Source organism: Rhizophagus irregularis, chromosome 19 (genome assembly GCF_026210795.1).
Source record: "Rhizophagus irregularis chromosome 19, complete sequence".
Classification (NCBI taxonomy): Eukaryota; Fungi; Glomeromycota; class Glomeromycetes; order Glomerales; family Glomeraceae; genus Rhizophagus; species Rhizophagus irregularis.
The window spans coordinates 2,030,579-2,054,548 of NC_089447.1; the positions used below are offsets into that span (position 1 = coordinate 2,030,579).

Genomic DNA, 23,970 nt, shown 5'->3' on the forward strand with positions numbered 1-23,970 from the left:
TATCACCTATTTGTGTAATTATTAACAATTATGGGATTTTGTGTCATGTACCTGTAATTATCAATTACATCAATAGATAAGGCCGTTCAAATTAAATAACTGAGAAGAGTGATGAGATGTATTTCCAAAAATTTCAGTATATTGCGTACTGAATTCAAACAATTTAATTTGATATTAAACTCAATCATACAATAACAGGTCATTTTTAAGCTGAGAGGCCAATAGTCAAAAAAAAAAAAAAAAGTTACAGCACCCAGTATTCCCACGTTGTCCCCAACCGTAGTACTGACTGGGCCATCAGTGGCTTAACTTCGGAGATCGGACGGGTTCCGGTGCTTTTCACTGTGTATGGCCGTAACTGACAGATTTATTTATTAAATTTTTTTAAATCTTTATTTTCTTGTAAATTTTTATTAACATTTCGCGTCATTTCTCAAAAAATTTACGTATTTCATGAGAATTTTTATTCTTGTACGTACGTTAGTCTTACCATCTTTTTTTTTAAAGAATTAACACGAATTACATGATCAACTACTATAATAAATTAATCGGCTTATCTTGGTATTTAGGACCAATTAGTATATCTAGGATGATAAAAAAGTCTAGTTTAGTATATAAATGGGTCGGATGATAACCCATTTATATACTACTAGATCAGTAAATAACTAATAATATTATGATCCGTTCCATTTTTAAGAAGTTCTCCAAGAGATTGGATAATTTTGATTCTTCTTCTTTTAAATTATATTGTATGGTTAAATTTTTAAAACTGAAATGATTTTTTTTTTTTGAAAAAATAATTCACATAAAAATTCAAAAATTAATATTAAAATTATTTTTAAATAATCTTAGTATATTGAGCCATGATGGGCGATTTCACACAATCCGATACCTCCCAACCTCAATTCACGATAGTTGATTCTCTTGGAAACAATCTGACCCCAATAGTCATTAACGGGACAACATGTTTTGATATCATGGAATCCCGCGGATATAACATTCAGCTTGAACGGTCAGGTTTTCTTCACGCTAAAAACACAGATCCAACAATGTACAGTTCTTTTTTTGACAGAGCAATAATGGGAGGAGAAAAAAGAAAAATTTCTAATAAGAGTATGCAAGAAGTGAATGTAAACTGGATATTAAATTCTCAGGAACCAACTCCAATTGCTTTTTTTCGTTTAACGCTCAGAAACTAAATGATTGGAACAATGGTAATAACCCACTATTAATCATTGCAAATTTGCAACCATGATTATTGCGTTTCGTCATTAGATTCTGCTCTTTATAACATAAGCCTCCCAATTTTTTTGATTTTTCACATTAGGTTTATTTGGTCGTACTGATCTAAAATGACAGAATTGGATACTACGCTCTTCTCTGTTGCTGTTCGCCACTTTTAATCATTTTATTATTGGCGTTTCTTTTGTTTTTATTTCTCCTGGAGAATCTTACTAAACTTCTAGTATTACTTGTGTATTTTGGATATAAGTGGATAAGGTAGATTCGTCATTCTTTTGCAAATTGACAAAAATGCCGATACTTGCAAGATATTTCTTAAGGAAAACTACTTCAATGAAATTTCCAACGAAGTTTTCTAAAGAAACAAAAAAACAAGTTACTTTATGGGGTGAAATTATTCGAAATAAACATAAGGATGATGGTGATGATGAAATTTTTTGAAAGACCCGTTATTAATAATTGAATTACTTTGGGAGTTATCCTTGGATTGCATCGATCAAAAATTAGAATTGTAAAAAAAGAATGAGAATAAACCACATTCAAATTTCATTGAAGGTTTATCGCAGATAATTACAACGTTGGATATTTTCTTGGACACATCTTCGCAGGAGTCCGAAAATGATGAATTTTACATTAAAATTTATGAATATAATCAACCAGTTCTTATCAGCCGAAATATTATTATGAGAGGTATTAAACCCTACAGCTGAGCAAATACAACACGCAAAGAAACAAAGGGAACAGATTTATGATGATAAATTTATTTTACTTCTAGTAAACCTCCAGAAAACGCTCCTGAATGGGCGTACAACAAGAAGAAGATATATGACAAAACAGACACATAAACACAGAAACTGATGTTGCCAACAGTATAACCATAAATATTCTATTTTCTGGGAGGAAATAATTAAATATCAGAGAAAATAAAAAGTTTCCATATGATAAAATTTCTGAAATTCGAGTTACTTCATTGTTTGGTAAATTAGATTTAAGCCAAGAAAGGAAGAAGATGATCATGATGATGAGATCAAAAAGTTTTTCTAACTTCATTTTCTGGATTATTAATTAAAGGAACTCAAAACTATATTCCCAAAGCAACACTTGCAACAATCAAATTCTGTAATCGCATTTAACAGTATGCAGACAGTAGATGAAGCTCCAGAAACAGTATGCAGACAGTAGATGAAACTCTCAGAGATTTATATAATGTTTATCATAACACTGCAAGATCCTATTGTTGGACGAGTATATGTGATGGAATTTCGCAGGGCCAATACATTTTATGAGAAGTTTTAAACCTATAGTAAGTTAGGTTTTATAGATTTCCTTTCCCCTTTTTCATTTACTTATTTGTCTTTACCACAGCTCAAAACCATGAAGAAAATTTTAAATGTTCACAAGAAACTTAAGTTTTTTCATGCTAAATTCAAGACTTCAAAGTGTTTTTTTTTTTTTGCATTAAGTAATTTTGATGTTAATAGTATTTTAAAAATATTGAGCTTACTACTTGTTAATAAATAACTGCAAAACTGAATTATTTTCACGAAATATATGCTTACTGAAAAAATAATTACCTGATAAAACATAAAAGTATTTAAAGTTTCAAGTTTACTAGATAATTTGGAATATCTACATATGAGTCTTCGTAATATCAAACATACCTTAAGGCAATCCAATTTTCTTCGCACAATTCTTGATCCCGTGCTTACTGTTTGATAAAATTTTTGGGATCTCGGTGGAAAAATTTTATATATTTTTCAATGCTCTCCTTGTACTTCGATTGCAAATCCATATTATGGGTAATAAATGTAAAGTTCTGGAGTTTAAAGAAAATCAGGTCGCGTATCTTAGGTGGCGGTCCAAGATATTTTGATATAATACTATGACATAGTCTCTCACCTTTATATTTACTGCAATATGGACACCATGTGTTTTGATTTTATAACGGAGAAACAAGCATATTTGCGACCTTCGCCACAACGCCATAATAATGGCAAATCACCATTAATATATTTTCAGAAATGCATAAACCAATTGACGTCTTTAAGAGTATATTTCACATTGCCTACACAATAAGGTGTTATTTCTACATACAAAATTAGTGAAAGCATTTCATTCATGACCTAAAGCACAATAATGGTAACTCGCCATTAATAATTTTATCAAAAAGGCGTTCACCATTTCTTTCGTGCGCAATTTTTCTAGCAATATCAAGTGTGAATTCTATCGACTCGAAATATTTACTATATCTTTAATGAAAAAATTATCATACAGTGACGAATAGTATATAACGGATAATGCATATTCAATTTGAGTCAAAGAACGGTACATTATATTTAATATATTTTTCAATACAAGTTACACAATCTGTTATACACAAATAAGAAGTGAAAATTTATTTGAAAAGAATAATTTCAAGAATTTACATAATATATTTTCTGGTCCCCATACGTATTTATTATTTATGGCAAGATTCCTTATTCTATTCCATTTAAAGAGTATTTAATTATTGTGAAACTATGCAAAACCAAAAAAAAAACGCCAATTTTCATCTTATAGAGAGAATTAAATGAAAATTAACGAATCTTTGATACGATTTATTATAAAATTTACTCTCTAAAGTGTAATCTTTTCTAATTCTCCCAGAATTGTTCCCGCCTTTTCCCTGATCTTTTCAAAATCAAGTTCGTAATCGTCTTCAGGAGTAATTTCATCCCTTCCCTCGAATGACAATGGAATGTAACTTTCGGCAAGGCCAAAAAATTCCGAACTTTTAATATATACTTCTTCGCTATAGCGATTTCTATCATTACGATGGATCCTTAAATATTCTAGAACTAAATCGTCACGTTCGCCTTCAGAATTGGCAATTTGTTCGAGTATGTCTTCGTATACTAAAAGTATGATCGCCCTTAATTTGTATGGTGGTTTGGTCTTCGTCGAGTACCCATCCGGACCATAAAAAATAATCTTTCTCCCCTCCACGATAAATTATAAGACATCGGTACGATGTGTGATCAACTACAAAGTACGCACCTTGATTTTTGTATGTGCCAAGGTTAACATCATTTGCATTTCTGTCAATAAATGCTTGAAGGGTTTCTAGAAGTTTTTTACGATTTTGACTATTCCAGTCGTCATCTCGATCGAATCCCCAATCGGTTTTGTGATGACTAAATAAGTGTTGCAACCCTTTTTCGACATAATGTACACGAGACTTGTCAAAATGTGCAAAATCTGGGCTGAGTACATTCATGTGTGCATAAGTTTTATACACGTTATGAGATTCGTATGTGTTTAACCTGATTTGATTTTGACTAGATACGGTTCCAATCCAATAAGAGCCAGTAAAAGAATATCGACCATCGGTTAAAGTTTCACGATGGCTATGGTTGGCGATATAAAACCAATGTCCAGTGAGCCAATCCGTATTTTCTTTACTATTATTCTCATACAATCCGATCCAGTCCCATGTTGATGGCGTAATAATGGACCATTCAAATTTGAGACAACCTGACTTTATAACGCACTTTATGTAACAAATTTCTCTTCCTTCCGGTTCATTCATAGTTCTTTGGACATGAATGTTTTGTTGATCTTCATCCATCCTTTGAAATAAAGAGAAAATTTGTCGAGTAGAAGAAAGGAAATTTCTGAGTGAGAAAAATTTTCATTCGTATTATATACTGTAAACAATTAAATTGACATTATTAAAAAGAAAAATGCAGCTTAGAAACATCATCATCCTACTTCTAAAAATAGATTTTTATTATACTGATCAAATGAACAATTATGATAGACTTTATTACTTTTATTCAAATTTTGGCACATGAATGCCGAAACAATAAACATACGAATAAAGTCAATTAACTTTTTTTAAATCTAGCTCCTAGTCCCTTATAAGTTTGTTCTTCCCTTTTTGAAGTTCGAGAGATGCATTTAATCCAAAGATTTACGTTTCGAGGGGCTGTCTAAAAGCATTTCCCCTACATCGCCATAAAAAATTCTCACAGGAGTGCCACACTTAATTCCATTTAATTTTGATAGAAAAAATTTTCTTGATACGGGAGATATATCCTACCTGTCACATGATTTCGCGAATATGTAAATTTAATATAAATTTTATTAACTTTGCCAATATTTAATACAATAAATTTGCCCATTGCCCAAATTTCCTAATTTATATACTTTTACATAACCAATAAACGGATCTGTATTATACCCTACATATGGGGACGGGTTGTCCAGGTTCGTATGGTTCTCAACAAGGTGATACTGTTCAGATTTGGGCGGTTTGGTTTACGGTTTTATGGTGTTACTAGGTTCTATCACTTTTGTAATCTGTTCCGTAGGCCGTAGCTTAATTCACTGAAATAAAAATAAAATTTAATCTAATGTGCGAATAGTATCCAAACAAAAAAAATCTTTTATTCTTGTATTTATCAATATAGTTAATGGAAATGCTATACTAATATAACCTTATAAAAAATTAAATGTTTTTTTTTTCAAAAATTTCATAATACTTACACGATTCTTAAGATCTAAAAACGTTACAAATTCTTTCAAATCGATTCTTCACATAAGGCCTTCTTCTAGATGTATCCACCGGTTTGAGTAGATTATTTAGTGATAGTAGTTTAATAGTACTGTTTCAATTTGTGATTCTTTATACTATTCGCACATTAGATTAACTTTTATTTTTATTTCAGTGAATTAAGCTACGGAACAGATTACAAAAGCGATAACCCATAAAACCGTAAACCAAACCGCTCAATACTAATCGAGGGGCAAACGTTTCTCAGGATCGGACTGTAATAAAGACGAAATGAGATTTTTGGCTTCCGAAGAGATTGATTTGGTACTACCGTGGCAATTTTTTGATAAGTTTCACATAAGATTTCAACAATAAAAGGAGGCTTCCCAAACAAAAATTCATAACACAACATTCCAAGCGCTCACGAATCTATCTTTTGGCCATAACCCGTGTCTTTGATCATTTCAGGTGCCAAGTAATAAGGCGTACAGGGTGTCATATGTATCTAGCTTGCGTCTGGTGTATGAATTGTCCATCCGAAATCCGAAATCTTTATCTTATCATCACTTGACAATAGTATATTATTTGGCTTCATATCTCGATGAATGACTTTTTCTTTTGAAGATAAAGTCCATTGTTTTGTTAGGCAATTCCATGTTCTCCTTTTGTTTTTATAAAAAAGAATAAAAATGAACTTTTTTAAAAAGAAAAAAAATATTTTTTTTTATTTTAAGATATAGACGGAAACAGAGGAGAATAGGAGATACAAAGATACAAAACAAAAAAATACGGCCATGATACATATATAAAAAATTGGACTGATGTTATTATCACGTAATTAAATAGTTTTACGTGTTTTACGTGTTGTTAACTTTTCAGTTGCGTTTTTTTCGTTTTTTTATTAGTTTTTAGTTCGTATTTTTTCATATATAAAATACTTATTTAATTTTTACTTTCATTTTACAGAGTAAACCAGTTACATAAACTACACGAAACTATAATATAAAATATTCCACTTTATTTGGTTGTCCGGAGCCGAAGCGAAGGACTATACATATGACATATGGATCACGTGCGCACCTCGCCGAAACTTTGTGCTACATAGATAAACAAACTGACGAGCGTTACAAAATATACTGCGCAAAATTAAAAACTTTAGTTAGATTTGTAGAAATAAAGTAATGTATTTTATTTATTTATTTTTTTTTATCATTATACTCAAAGGGAGCAAACTATCTTTATTAAATTTTATCAGTAGGTTAAAATTATAAACTTGCGGTTTTGATTGAAAAGTCTTCTTGAATTGTCTTTCTTGATTTCTTGATCTGCCCATTTTCAAGTATTCAGGGAATCCTATTAGTACCTGTGGCTTTATTTTCAGGATTGGAATAGTCTTTGGACTTGTCTTGATTTCCTGACCTATTTTTAGATTTTCTAGTAAAATAAAGAGTACCAATCTAGTGTTTTGCCTTCAATTTTGTAATTACATCCTATAAGATTGTTTAGATCTTCTCACTTTTCTGAAGTTTGCATTTGTGTTCCTCAGTTGTAATAATTTTAAAGGCTTCATAACCATTAATAGCCATTAAAGTCAGATGGAATTAGTTATTATAGAAGTAATAGAATAGCATTGCAATTATCATTGAATTTGATATATTAAATAGAGCTGCTTGGAATTTTTTCCTTTCTTTCTTTTATAAAAAGATCAGGTAGCTGGATACCACCTTATTAGAATGTTTTCTAAGGATGCTGTTCAGGTACCATTATCTCAGGTTTGCTTATATTATGTATTCATCTTTAATTTAAGTCTTATTATATTATATTTCTTTTGCTGAATAATTTTAATGGAGACAACTTGCAAAGCAAGTCAGTATTTTACTAGATTAAAGAAATATTGTAAATTATAATCTTATTGATATTAACTAATACAGTTCACCCTCGCTATAGTGAATTTTTATATAGTGAATAATTTGCTATAGTAAAGAAAAGCTCAGGTACGGATTTTCTATATAAATAATAATTCTTAATACAGTTCACCTTCGCTATAGTGAATCCCTTACTATAGTGAATCTTAACCTTCAGCCCATAAGCTTCACTATAGCGAGGGTGAACTGTACCTGTTCTATTGATTGATATCCTATAATTATGTACATGACCTTCTTCTCAATAGTTTTAAAATATTTGATTTTTTTGTCCTTTATTATAAATGCTAACTTTGGCTTAAGTACTAATATGCTAACCCTTAAATCATTCAAATAGTTCTGCAAGTAAAGCTTCTTCTATTTTAAAGAAACTTTATAATAAAGAAATTAGCAGTTTCAGCTTTTTTGTAGAGTTTATTTATTCTTTTTATGTTTACATCTCAATAAAGTTACAGGTGATATAAATAAATTTATTATAGGAAGTTATACTTATTCTAATTGGTGTAATGTATTATCAGAAATTACTATTTTTAGTGAATTTGATGAATCTGCATCATCTTAATCCAAAGTAAAATTCATATCAATTACATCACCTATTAGTTGAATTTGTTAATTCTGGTTATCCTAAAAGGTTTTAACAAAATTCAGATATATCTTTCCAAAAGTCTTAAGAATAATAATAATAGTTTGATTTTCAAAGAATTTTAGCAAAGTAGTAAAGATGTTGAATTCTCCATCAATATCTTCATAATTAATAAGTCCTGGTATAGTGATTATTACTTTTATAAAAAAGTTCTCAATAAATGGAAATATTTGCTTGTAAAAAATCTAGTATAACTGAATTATAAAGCTTCTTTTTTAACTTTCTTAATAAAATATTCAATAACTACAATTGCTATTGATATAGTTAAATAGCTAGGCATTAGAACTCTTCAAAAAAGTAGATGTTTTCTTTTTTGCATTGATTTTTCCTATTAGCTTTTGTTGAAAAATATTTTCTGTTTTTCATGTAAAATTCTGGAAATAAAATCTATAGAAGAGTGTTTTCTCTCAATATATTTTATTTAACAATATAAATATATGCTAAATATAATACTAGACAGATATAATATTAGTTTTTTATTTTTTTTATATATTGTTTTATTAAATTCAGTTTTCTGGTATTATGAAAATTAAATATTCTTTTTTGTCTAATTTTTCTTGTAATCTTTTACAGTTTTTAATATGCTAAAATCTCTTAAATTGAATGGTTTGAGAAAAAGAATTTTAAGTATATATATTTAAGATACTATCAAAAAAGAAAAAACTCCTTATTATTGAAATCTATTATAACTTATTGTAATTTAAAATCTGATTTTAATTACAGGTTGAAGAAGTACTTTTGTCATAAAATTTACCTGAAATTTTTCTGGCAAATTGAGAATTATCAGAGTTTTACTTATAAAATAAGTCACTTTCAAATTTAAAGTAAAAATTGTATATAAAATTCTTTGCAGATCTTATTATAAAAGGAAATTTTATGTTACATTGTTATAATTTTTCCCTTTTTAGCTAATTAACTAATAGAATTTAAGAAAAAAGTAAGGTAAAAATCATAATTTTCTACAGTAACTTTTATTATAAATAAATGAAGTTCTGAATTATTCCAGTAAATTAGGATAAATTGTATTATAATTTTTGGATAATAAAAAGACCTATAATTAGGCAAATATTATTTAAATAAAGTTATTTCTATAGAATTCTTATTTCAAATGTTAAGAAATTTTTTAGTAATACTAAATAAATGATTATTAAATTGTTGGAAAATTTAGGTAAATTTTTAGTAATATTATATAGCAAATTATGGTGAATTTAATTAAATTTTTAGTAATATTATACAAATAATATAATGTAAATTGTAGTGAATTTAATCAAATTTTTAGTAATGTTATATAAATATGATGCAAATTGTAGTAAATTTAGTTGAATTTTTAGTAATATTATGCAAATGTAATGTAAATTATAAAAAATTTAGTCAAATTTTTAGTAATGTTATATAAATTGTTATAAATTTAAATAAATTTTTTAGTAATATTATATAATGCAAATTGTAGAAAATTGTGGTGAATTTTGCATTTTTTTGGTAAATATTAATTAAATTTTTGAATAATTTAGAATAATTTTAGACAATTGACACAATGATTACCTAACAGTATATATATAGAGTTTCTAGATAAATGATAAGTAATTTATAGATTAATTATGTTAAAGTTATCATAAAATAGTTTACTTTATATAATTTTATTTTATTTTTGACTTTAATAAATTTATAAGTGTACTGCAATTATTAAAAAAAAAATTTAGACAATTGAGTAAAAATATAATTAGTATTGCTATCTGAAACTCATTTAATAATAAAATTCAAAATCCAAAAACTTTATTTTAATAAAAAAATTGGTAAATCTGAAACTTTTCTAAATTATAATTAGTTTCAGATAAGTATGAAAACAGTTTAGACAATTAATTTTATTATAAAAAAATAGTTTCAAATTGAATTTTAACTAAACTAAAATTTTGAAAAAATAGTTTTAGCAAACATCTTTAAACATAATATTCTCAAAGATAATTTAATAACAATTTTAAATAATTGAATGTAAATAGTATAAATATAATATTTTCAGAAACAATTTAATAAAATTTTGCAATAATTTTATTTAGACAATTGAGAGAAATTATTAATAATAATTTTAAACAATTTAATGTAAATGCTATGATAATTTAATTTCAATCTTACTTGTTAAGTAAGATTAAAATAAAATTTTAGCTTTCTTACTGTACTTTTTATTTTTAACAAAAATACCACATGTTTTAAATCTTCAATAAAATGAGTGCATATTTATTAAATATAAAATACTTACTAGATGTGAATTTTTTTGTTATTTCCTTTAAACAAAATAAACTTCTTTCTTAATAAAAATGGAATAAACTTATAAAAATAAAAATACTACAAAAAGTAAAAAAACTACTAATACTAGTTTAAAAATTTCACATAATTTATTATAATATTATTTATTAACAAATGTACAATTATTATTTAACTAGTAATATTTACTAATATTCTCTATTTAAAAAAAATATTTTACTTCCTTCACTTCCTTCTTAAATATCTTCTAAAAGTGTTTTATCAGTTTTAAAGAATTTAGATTTGACTAAAATTATTCATTTATCAAAATGCTTATTTTTTAAAGTTACTTATATTTAAAATTTTACGGTATTAAAAAAACTTATTAAATTTCATGTTCAAAAAAAACTAACTGAAATAGGACCCCAGATATCTCCAAAACAGGTCATAGTCCACACTTTGCAGAATACTAAGGCATAGTAGCCTTTATCTTTATTAATTATTTATCAAACTTTACAAAATTACATATAAGAAAAGGAAAATAAAATAAAAACTAACTAAAAACAAAGCTATATAGTCTTCTAGAAAGAAATTAAAATTAAAAGAAAATTCAAAAGAAAATTCGCTAATACTAACACTTCCTAGATCTCCCCTTTGATATATTCCAACCAAAGTAGAAGCAACTACGCTAACAAAATAATGAATGACGCGCCCACTATTAAAATCGACACTCCATCCTGCAAAAGCGGTTATTAAGTAGCACCGTTAGACGACCCATAAAACCTGAAATGTGATTAAACCAAGATAATCCATATTGCATCGAGTTTTTTAACCAATCGGTTCTGGAGTCACGTGAATCAACATGGGTCAGAGGTGGTAAAGACGAATAAGGTAAATAAGAAGATTTGGGCAAACCTTTAGGCCTTGAAGATTGTTTAAGTTTTGAAGAAATATTTATCGTATGTTCCCATAATCCTTTATCATACGAACGCGGATTCCAAATTCGTTTACGGAATTTGTTGATAAAATTGTTATGTATGGCGGTGACCACATTCATAGCAGCGGGGTGAGGAATACCTAAGTTTTCAAAAACTTCCAGAAAGGCGGTAGGCAAACAGCCACGGACAAGACTATAGGAAGACCAGTTGTTAGACGAAAAAGTCCAGCAAGGAAGGGAAGTAACTCTATTAATTGAAGAAGAGTAGTCACAATTGGCATTATCACCCGCTTCTTTAATTTTTTGAGTAAGATGGTGAAGATATGACGTTAAAATTTGATGTAGTTTAACGCGGCGCTTTTTGCATAAAAATAAGTGCATAAAATCTTCTAAGTGGTCTTCACAAGAACGACAGGTTAGAATCTCTACATATAAATCAGGTTGTGTCCTTTTCAGTGATTCCAAAGTAGGTAAGTCTTCCAGAAAAAGTTGAAATTTCAACGTATAATGTCTAGAGACATTTTCCTTAGTGAAGGAATTATCAAATTTGGGTTGGAACATTAACGTATGCCAGGTAAGAGCCCAGTCAACCACGTATCGGGATGGATCTGTTAAAAGAGAAATGAAACGGAAACGAGAAAGGGCTAAAAGATCTTTCATATACAACATCTGGTGATATTGTTTAAACAGATGTCTTGGGTTAGATTCACAGACTACGTCATCATAAGTCATAATATAATCATGAACCGCGGCAAGATCGAGGCGAGAAATAAGAATAGCATCATCAGATGTGTGGGCAGTATTGGCAAGAGAGTCAGCGAAGTCATTCCAATAAAAATTAGAGTAAGCTTTAACCTTGAAGGGTAAAACTGAAAGTTGTTTATCAACAATCAGTTGTTGGATGATGGCCCAAAGTTCAAAATTGGTAGTCTTATAATAAAGACGAGAATCTGAATAATCAGATAAGAAACAATGTTTCAAACCCTCGATGGAAGACTGTGAGTCTGTATAAATGTGAACTACAGAGTTGGCAGGAGAGGCTGATAAAGCTGCATAGATAGCAGCAGCTTCAGCTCGAGAAGAGGAAGGCCAATCACGGATAATACCCCGCTTATAAGTGGCAATAGAGTAGACCAGAATCCTTAACAATTTGAACCCAGCCCCATCCCATAGAAACATCACACGTTCCTAAATTAATAAGAGAACCATCAGTGTAAAAGGTATATTGAGAGTCTAAAGAAAGCACGACCGATGAGGAAGCAGCAACATCGCCAGCCGTAAGTAAATGAGGAGTAGGCAAAGCTTCATCAATAATATCGAAAGGAGGTATGGGGAATATCAGCAGCAAGCATCGAGGAACCTGAAGGATTACAAGATGCGGTAACAAAGTCCATGATTTTCGCCCACGACACCGTAGCAGTCAAACTGGATGTGTGATTCAAAATGGATGATTTCTTCATGCAGAAAATCCTTACGACCTGACGAAGGAGAGGCCTCAATAAGCAGCGGCGAAAACAGAACCAGTAACAACTGATTTCTTTGAATAGGAAGATTTGTTAATGTTTAAGTTACAGCCAGGACAAGGTCGTAGAGTAATTAAATCGCTCGGACGAGATAGACAATCTGAAGTCCAATGTACCATAGTACAAGTGGAGCGTTTGGGTTGGAGCTGAATCTGTTTGCCGAATAAAGGAAGGCCATTATCATTCAGCATAACAATCCAATTTTTCTTATAACCAGAAGGAGGAATGCAAGGAGCAAGTTCTTTTGCAATCAGGCTCACAGGTTGTTGTTTAGTCAAGAAACGGTCCCTTAACAAACCAGGCTTATCTGGAATCGTGACATTAATAGAGAGATTTTTGTACCACATGGGAAGACGGGCATTACCACGCTTTTGAACAGAGTTGGCATATATAACAGACCAAGAGAGCAAATATGTTCCTTGAGGCGTCAAAAGTTGCGAAAGATAGAAAAAGCCACGTTTTCGAAGTCTTGTTAAATTGGCTTTAAATACATCCAAAGAAAGACATTGATAAATAGGAGTATGGCCATTGGGGTAAGTTAAATCAAGCACAAATGATAGATTAGCGCGTGACAAACGAAAAGGAGTTGAGAGCAAAGAAGCTAAAGTATTAGCGATATAATCTTGTTTAAAAATTATGAGAGAAGACCAACAAGTCCAATCCAAAACCATTAAAGGAGAAATAGGAATTAAACAATAAAATTGAATAAATCGCAACCTATAATTAAATAATAACCTCATAAAAACAGAAGAAGAATTTGCTAACAAAAATAAATTAGTAAAATGACTTTGTTGTTGAAATGAAAATAAATTGATCAAACCCAAAGCATGTGTTAAATATAACACCACATTAGGAACAGAGCGTGATAATTTGGCTTTATGTTTAACTAAAGCACGAACTGAAGAGGTAATAGTGGAGCATGCAGCCTCAGATAAGTGTGTAACTTGCATTCGATAGTCCAATTTCGAAATCAAAACAGTATTATAAAGATACACCACTTGTTGAACAGTCAGTTTTGCAGAGCGAAGAATTGCAGAGAAAGAATGACATTCTTGTTTAAGTTGTTGTCGAATAAAGTTCCTAGAGCCGTTAATATTAAACCAAACTCCTAAAAACCGGAAAGATGAGGACATAGAAATAGGAGTAACAATAATGTTGGGCGTGGAGTTGAGCGATGAAATCGACAAATTAAAGGCTATGGGAGACAAATCTCGAGGAGCAACGACTGCATTGGTGGCTAAAACATATTTGTTATGATTGGCTGAGGTATTGTTTAAACAATAAAATTCTTCAGTAATAGACAACATATGTTCCATTCCTTCTTTAGAAGAAGAGATTAAAGTAGAATCATCCATGAACACCAAATTATTAATTTCTAAAACATCTGGAGAACAAGAGTTTGATGAAATGAAGTAGCATAGGAACCAACGGAGTTTAGCACTAAACAATAAGGGGCTTTCTTCTCATTTCTGAGAGTTGTAAGTAAAGGGTCTAAATAAATAATCCATAAAAGCGGAGAGATAACTTCACCTTGGTCTATTCCAATTCTAACTCTATATGGTGGAGTAAGGCCATGTAGTGTTTCGATCTGGATAAAACCTCAAATATTTTAACGTGGGATTATGATTAAAAAAGGTTACAAATTTCGGCTTTGAGTGGACTATAATTTCGGCCAGAATTAAAATAATATTATTCCATAAATTTTTATTAATTTTGGTGGTCCCAGCCTAAATTAACCGAGCCGGTATCCGGATAAAAACCGGATAAAACCGCTACGGATCGAAACTCTAAGGCCATGTGCGGTAATGACATGATTAGAACGTGACATAAATAAAGAGAGTAAGAATTGAATAGCATTTTGAGGTAAACGTAAACGTTGGAGAGCAAAACGCAACATAGATAAATCCACAGAATCAAATGCTTTTGAAATGTCTTGAGAAAGAATCCATAAGGGTTGTTTAGTGACTACCGAATCATGAATGATGGATTCCAGAGTAATAATAGGATCATGGCAGGACCCTCCAGGTAAACCTGCAAAATTACCGCCTTGGAGAACATGGTGAGAGGCAAGTAAAGGAGCGAGACGATTGTAAAAAAGTTTAACCAAAGCCTTACGAATCACCTCCAATAAAGTGATAGGACGTGTATTTTTAAGTTGGCATTTCCATTCATGCGGTTTAGGAATAGGAAAAACAGTAGCTTGTCTCCATAAATCAGGGATATTTGCGTTTGATAAACAGGCGCAAATTAGGTTAAAAAGAAGAGCAGAAGCAGAAGGTCCTAAATGTTTCAACATCTCATATGAGATCATAGAAGGTCCTGGGGCTTTATCATTAGGCATGGAGGAAATCGTCGAAGACCATTCTTCAAGAGTAGGAAGATCCACAAGCTGAATCAAAAATAGTTGGAGAGACATCAGCAAGCGGCGCATAATCATTAGACCATCGATCAGGCAAATCCTGTATGGAAGAAGGAGGAGTAGAAGTAATTGGAACAAAATTTTGAAAATGATCAATAACTTCTTGATCAATAGCATCTGGAGAAGTTAATAAAGTAGGGTGTGTTGGATGATCAATAAAAATACAGTCAAGAATTATTCGCCGTCTGGTTCGTGATAAAGCAGACTCAATAAAAGTGGAAATATCATTGGTAAAGTTATCATTCCGAGCATCAATCTTTGCCTGAATAAAGGAAGCTTGGAATTCTTTTTCTTTAAGCAAAAGTAAACTTCACAAAAGTAGAGTCATATTCTCTATTATTTGAAGTAAATTAACAAAATTATCAATTCTTGCATCTCGAAGAAGGGGAGGAAGGGTAATAGGTGTAACAAATGTTTGTTTATAAAGGGATAAAAGATTATTAAGACGTATATAATATGAGGACCATTTGGTTTCATGATGAATAAAATAGGATGTAGGGGTCTTATGAAGGGAACGGATAGTCTTAGCTACATTAGATAAAAATCTATAAGATTGGCATAAACTTTCCAAGTCTTTAGGCTTTTTTGGAACATAGGTGTTGCCCACAGTAACTGAGGGTAAGGCGGAATTAGCAGCTTTGATAATCCTAGAATGAAGATATTCACACTTCTGATTGAGAGGCCACGCGTCAAAAATGATTGGATCAATTGGACATAATTTATCCAAATTATCAGCAAAGGCAGTCCATTGATCAGTAGAAATGGAATCATATTTGAAAACACGTCGAGTATTACGACCAAGTTGTCGAGCACGTGCAGATTTAATAGCATCTGATAATAATGAAGCATCAAAATATGTAATAATAGGGTTATGATCAGAAATGTGTAAATCATGAGCATCAAAAATAGAAGCTGTTAACATGTATTGGCGAAGAAGTGGGCAAGACCAAACAAAGTCAATACGAGTAATAGTGTCCAAATGGTGATAAGTACCTAAGGTACCAGATAAGTTAAGGGGGGTGCAGTCCTCATAATTATGAGAAAGCAAATAATGAAATAATTTGTGAATACGTTTAGCAGCAACCTGAGGTTGGTGCAAAAATATAGGGTAATATTTCTCTAGATTCATATTAAAATCATCGCAAATAGCATGGTGAAAATTTTGTGAAGAAGTTTGAGAAATAAGAGAAATTAATTGATCAATGACTTCGTAATGAAGAACAAGATCATTTGTAGGGGGATATAGACGACAAATATACGCAATTTAACATTGCCTTTAAAAAATAAGTCTACAGAAAGAATTCGAGAAGAATGGGATTGATAAAATTGAACATGCGTAGCTAAAGAGCTATGTATAAACAAAGAGACACCACCAGAGGAACGGCCGTGTTTGGTAAAATTCAAATCAGAATGAAAAGAAGTATAATCACAAACACGCTTAGATAAAAATTTCATTTGTTTAGGTGATAAATGAGTATTAACAATGCCACCAAAGGAGATGTGATTACGAGAAAAAAAGGAAGAAATTTGGTCCATTTTAAAGGAACCTTGACCAGGAGTTTTAAGACCATTAACATTAAAGGAAGAAATGTTAAAAGAATTGGGGATGGAGGAAGTAGAAGAAAAAGGAGAAAATAATGTATCAGATATAGGATCGTTAAAAATATCACTAAAATCAACGGGGTTGGGAGGATTTCGCACAAAGGTATCATAATCTATATTATTGTCCATCATTACTACACTATGATAGGAATTACGGGGTGAAAGTGGAGGATAACAAATTAATCAGACGAAGTCTCATTGACTAAGTCCGAGGAAAAGCCACCAGAAATGGAGCTAATAAATCTTTCAATAGAACCGGATAAATGATCGAATTTGTTATCTAAAGATCGTTGAAAGGAATAAATTTCAGCGCGTTCTTTATTAATAGTAGCTTCATCAGCAGTTTCAGGGATGGGGGAGGAGGAAATGGTGGAGAGGAAGACAGGAACCGTTGGGGGAGGGAGAATCGGGCCGGAAAGAGGCTTATTTGAGGTGGGCGGGTTGGATTGTGTTAGATAAGGGGGGTGCGTTGGTGATTATCAACAAGCATATGTGATGAATCATTGGGATCAGGTGGGAGAACATCGTCTTGCATATGTCCAAAAACACGAAGTTCCAACCGAGACATTCTTTGATCAGCTAATTCAAGGGCATGAATTCTAGCACGTACACTAGTCATATCTTCTTGAAGGCTTTTGAGCACCGAAAGGATCTCTTGAATTTGGGAACAATTAGGATCCACCAAGGGAGGTTTATGGCCAGATGAGTTGGAAGTAAAGGTACTATTACGTTGAGAAGTGGAAAAGGAAACAGAACGGTCTTTGCCTTTACGCTCATTAGATCGAGGTCATTGTGCAGACTGGGTAGAATTATTGGGGTTAAGAGAATTGGGCGAAGAAGTACTATTGGTATTATTATTGTTCCAACCAGAACCACTGGCAGAACGGTTACGGTGTCGAGAGTTAGAATGATCTTTAGATTGAGAACAAGAACGGTGTCTACTGCGATTAGCAGAAGAGTTATGGTTATTTGATTGTCCAATATTGAAACGTTCTTTTAAATGTGCAACAGGGTTCCGGGTGCGTGAACGACCTCGAGACTGTTCCAACCGCATGCTGAGGGAACGTTGCTTCGCCTTTGGCCGCATCTGCTGGCAAAGCTTGTTGTATTCTCGGGAGTTCCCATTGGGCCTCATGACCTTGCAGGGCGATTGACTGTTCCATTGCAGTGTCCATCATTTGTTGTGATTTAAAAGTGATGTAAGCCCATCGTTTAGGTTTGTAGGAATTAAGGGATAAGGGGATATTAACAGCCATAGCACCAACTGCTCGTACCAAGGGCGCTAAATGCACATCTTTTGTGTTAGGAGGGAGCTGAGATAAAACAGCAACGAATTCACATCGCGATTTCTTTTGATCAAGGGTAAGGGAGCATGGTGTAATACGTAAACAAGTAGAGTAACAATAGATCGCCCACTGTTTATCCATAAAATATTGGATAGAGGAAACATCATCATAAACGATACGAGCTTGTTGGACTTTAGCGTTAGCACGTGTATGGAGGCGACAGGATTGTATGTTACCATATTTTTTGAAAAGAGCAGTAATATCATCTTTCTTGATGAAGAACGGGATGTCGGTAATTTGAATAGCTCGAAGATCTTCATCAGTTCGGAGTTGCTGTGGGTCATGTAAGAAAAATCTGAGATCGGCAAGATCATCATGTCAGAGAGAAAGGCAGGCATCACGTTCAGTGGTCGAGTTAAAATAAATGACCAATCTTTTGAGGTCAGCAGAACCAGACATGCGGGTACGGCCAGTGTAGGAGTGATAAGTTTCCAAAAGGAGATTATTGACAGCGTCAATCATAGCCCGATTGGTAGGATATTTTTTAACAAATTCAGGGGAAATATTAGGCGCCGCAGCAGCCTGATAATCACGCCTAAGAATGGAAATAGTGGGCGTGTCAAGGGGGAGAGGAGAAGTATCATTGGTATCCATAATATCCTTATTAGGAGACGCATCTAAGGGGGAAGTTTCTTTGTCTTTTGGAGCATGCATAGACGCGTCGGTGTCAGACGCGACAGAACCAGGCGCAGAAAGCGCAGTAGTATCTTGGGGAGGAGGAGACGAAAAAATGTCAGCATTATTTTGTTGAGGAGGAGTAGTATTGCTACCTCTAGCGTCAGCCGCTGAGTCGGCGACGTAGTCTTCTTCCATAGGATTTTCTGGGAGCGTACGGGTACGTTTGGAAGGGTTGTTTTTATTGTTTGTTTATTCATTATCTGAGTTTGAAACGTCAGAGCCAGAGTCTTTATTTTTGTTTCGTTTGTCTTGTCGTTTGGCAGGTCCCCCGTTAGGGTTATTGCCAGCCTTTTTATTACCTTTGGGAGACATTTAATAGTAAAATAAGAGATGTGTTAATACGAAGAATAAAAATTTCTTCCGCGAAATTTTTGACCAAGGATCTACAAGAAAGAGTTGGCAGATCGGGATCCAAGTCACACTTTCGGCAGATTGGCCCATTTTTCAGGGCTCAAAAAATCGTTTTTTGTAAATATCTCGGCATCCAGTAGTCCAATTTTGATGAACTTTTTTTTAAATTATAGAGCTAAATGAGGGCTACAAAATAAAAAAAAGTTCATTAAAATTGAACTACTGGATGCTGAGATATTTACAAAAAACGATTTTTTGAGTTTCAGCAAAAAGGGGTGTTTTTGGCTAAAAGTCCATTATGACCTTTATATTAGATATCCGGGGTCCTACTGAAATCTAAAAAAAAATGAAGTATTAATAAATATTTCATTGAAAAATAAAATCAAAAGAAAAATATTTTAAAGTATATATACTTTTAAAATGTTAATAAGTTCCATTCATCTAAGAAAATGCCTAAAAAAGTTGAATTTAAAAAAGAAAAAAATGAAGCATTAATAAATATTATTAAAAATAATCAAAATAAAAAATATCTTAAAGTATATCTTCAAAATATTCCTTTTCATTTTCTTCACTTCACTTCATTTTATTTTTCTTTTTTTCTTTTCCTTTTATCTTTACCTTTCTTTTTTATCTTTATTTTTCTCTTTCATCTTTACTTTCACCTTTCATTTCATTTTTTTGTTTTCATTTTTCCCATTTCTTTTATTTTTTCCATTTCCTTCATTTTTTCTATTCCTTTTATTTTTTTTATTTTTTTTATTTTTTTTATTTCTTTTTTCTTTAATTTTCCTATTCCTTTTTATTTTTTTATTTCTTTAACTTATAAAGAAAAATAAAAAATAAACAAAACTTTAAATAATGTCTTATTATATAATAAAAAAATAATAATTTTAAAATTCTAATATCTTTGAAATGGTATCCTAAAACTTAAAAAAGAAACTAAAATATTAGTAAATATTTTATTATAATAAAAAAATAAAAAAATAAAAAAAAAAACCTTTTTCTTATTATCTTTCACTTAAAGTCCAATATTTTAAATCAATTATAAACTTAAAGAACCCCTTCTTTTAATGACCACATACTTTAAACTTTTATATGAATAAAAATTACATATTCACAAAATGAAATTATGTCTAATAATAAAAATAATATAATATTTTTAAATATTTATTAATCTAAAGAAATTGTTTTCAAATACAGTCTAACTTTTATATAATTACCTATTTAATTCTTTTAAAATTGGTAATTTTATAAAAAAGTATAGAAATTTTAAATTTAATTAAAATTAAATTTGGCTGAAATTATAGATATATTGATATTTTGGCCAAATATAATGCTAGTTAAAATTACAAATTTTTTTTAATAAAAAAATTACAATATTATATAATTTTATAATTCAGTTAAAATTATGATATGTGGCTAAAATTATAATTTACAAGTCATTGCAAGAGGTTTTTTATTAATATAAATAATATATATATTAATAATTTTATGTAATAGTAATTGGAAACTGGTCTAGCAAAGCAAGAGATTTGGTCTCAAAAAAAAATTTTAAGTTTATATGATAATTTTAAGTTAATTTTATTAAAAATTACAATTATAATAAAATTTCAAAAAAAAATTTTTTTGATTCCAATCCTAAACAAGTTTCCAATTATAACTGATATAAAGATAATCTAATAATATTAAAATTTGTTTTACAAAAATGGGTATTTAATATTTATAAAGAAGTATAATTATGTAAAATATAATTATATAAGGTATGATTACATAGAAATTAGACTGTATATTATTTAAATAGCAGAAATAACAGAAAAGAATTTTACAATAATTGATTATTTATCTAAAATTTATAAGATTTCTAATACTTATAAGTATATTTATAAAAATTTGTTTTAAATATTGATGTAAGGTAAAAATCTAATTCTATAAATTCTGAACTTTTATTTGATAAAATAAAATTACTTGTAAAGATTTATTATATAAAATCTTAAATGTTTGAACTATATATGAAACTGAAATTAGGTTAATTTTAACTTTTATAATAGTTAAAATATTTGAAATTAATTTAACTTTAATCTTTCAAAAGTTAAAATTGTTAAATTAGATGTTGAATAATTATCTACAATCATTAAAATTTAATAATAAAAGTATTTTAAGAATATCTCAATATTTAATGATTAAAATTTAATGATCTATTTAAAAATTCTAATTGAGATAAATTGAATGAAAGTAAAATTATCTTAATAATATTAATATTGACCATTTTATTTTTACTTATATTTTAAATATTTTATTTATAATCTCAATATTTCATAATCAGATTCTGATAATCTTTATACTATTTATCTTATTAAGAAAATTCAAATAATATGTATTTCATATTTATATTTTTAATATTAATAGAATTATTACAATTTAAAGTTTTATTATTTTGCAACTATTTAAAATCATATAATATAATGTAATTTTGGTTAATTTTGACTTTAATTTTAGGTTTTCAAAACTAAAATATTTTAACTTAACTTTAAGGATAGTATTAGTTTAGTTTAGTTTAATTTATAAATTGGCAGTCTTAATAATAAACTGAATTGATTACAGTTTATTATTTAGTACATCAAACTGCAATTAAACTGCAATATAAAAGAACTTGCTTATTTATAAGATAAATTAGTTACTTTAGGCTTAAAGTAAAAATCATATATATAATTCTTTGCAGATTCACTATAAAAGAAATTTTATATTACATTATTATGATTTTTTTCTTTTTTAGCTAATTAACCAATAAAATTTAAGAAAAAGTAAGGTAAAAATCATTAGTAAAGAGCTAATTTTTTACAGTATTCTTTATTATAAATAAGTGGAATTTTAGTACAAATCACAATTGTTAATTTTATATTTTTTTTCTCACAGTATATTTGTAATTTTTATTAAAGTATATATATAAAAGAAATATTACAAAGTAAATATCAATTAACTATTCTAATATAATTAAAAGGTGTTAATTTTATAATTTTTATTTAATAATAATTTTACTTCATATTAAAGATTAAAATTGGCTTGAACTGCAATTTGATAAACTATGGTTTGAAATATTCAAACTGCCTAGTATCAGTTCAGTTTCTAAACCAGTTTTACTTAAACTGATACCATTCCTATTTATATATAATGCTAATTTTACTATAAACTATATAAATAAATTTTATATGATTATATAAAATCATACTTACAATTAGAAGATACTTATTAAATAAATATTAAAAATATATATTATTATTATAATCAGTTTATAATCAAAGTTAATTAATTAAAAAAGAGCTTTATTGTTTTATTATTTCATCTGAATTAAACCTGAATTTTTTTGTACAAATATATAGAATTATAATGTAACAATAAAGTATAAAATTACTAAAATAATCAAATATAAGGATATTTCAAAATAGCAATTATATAAGAAAAAGTTTTATAAATGCAAAAGTATAAAATAAAGTATATATTTGGTAATATTCAAAATAGAATTATATATAAAAAATAAAAAAATTATGTTTTAAATATCACTGCTGATAGGTAAAAAGAGGTTGAAAAGATAGAAAAATTCCAAAGAATGCAAAAGAAATAAAAAAAGTATGAAAGTTATGAAGCCTAATTAATTTAGTATATCTTTTATATCTTTGGCAAATATATGAATTACAAGTTTGACACTTATGTTTTATCTCTAGCAATCAAATAGGTGTTAATATAATTGAAAAATTTGTTAAAAAAAAAATAAATACAAACCACTATATACTAATACTTTGATAATTATGATTTTATTATTAAAATTAACCAAAATGTAAATGATAAAATAAAAAATAATTTTGACAATTTTAATATGATGAAATTCACTAATTTTAACAAGTAAATATAACATCATCCAATGAAATTGCAAATTAGAGTTTTATTTTTCTTTTCACTTCGGATTTACAATAGTTAATATTAGTAATTTTATTTTATATTTATATTTTTATTATATAATTCTTACAATTATACTATAAAATATTAAAATCGGGTATGGAATTATTTGTAATTTGTTAAATAGATTTTATTGTATAAAAAACTAAATATATTAATAATTTATATGTAAGAAGGCAATATTTATTTATTATATATTAAACATATACAGTATAAAAGTATTGCTAAATTATCAACCAAAATTAGGGTAGAATTTTGGGTAGAATTAAAAATGTTAAAAAAACTTTCTTACTAATATCTTTTAATACTGGTACAATAATATCAAACCTTTTTGACTCTTTTACATGAATCAATTTCAACCCAATTATTTTTTTGTAAACACACACAGATGTACCCAGACTCCCAGAGTCCAAAGAGAGATTTATTTTTAAACTATTAAATAAATAAATATATTTAATATTTATTTAATATTTATTTAATCTTTTTATTTTTTTTTTACTTATTAGCGATTACAACATTTACTTATAAAGTATGAATTCATTTTTGTTATACATTCTAAATAATATAATTGAAATTACGTAATT

At 29.2% G+C, this 23,970-nt stretch overlaps 2 protein-coding genes across 2 annotated transcripts; one reads left to right on the forward strand and one right to left on the reverse strand.

The window, feature by feature from the left end:
- Positions 1-863: 863 nt before the first annotated feature.
- Positions 864-1,199, forward strand: OCT59_010996 (uncharacterized protein; the record flags this gene model as incomplete). Its single annotated transcript, XM_066136229.1, has 1 exon — positions 864-1,199. The coding sequence occupies one exon, from the start codon at positions 864-866 to the stop codon at positions 1,197-1,199; it is 336 nt and encodes a 111-aa protein (XP_066000877.1).
- A 2,659-nt stretch (positions 1,200-3,858) lies between these two features.
- On the reverse strand, positions 3,859-4,849 carry OCT59_010997 (uncharacterized protein; the record flags this gene model as incomplete). The annotated part of the gene is made up of 2 exons (XM_025329387.2): positions 3,859-4,136; positions 4,279-4,849. 2 exons carry the CDS (start codon positions 4,847-4,849, stop codon positions 3,859-3,861), a joined length of 849 nt encoding a protein of 282 aa, XP_025186136.1.
- Positions 4,850-23,970: the final 19,121 nt, after the last annotated feature.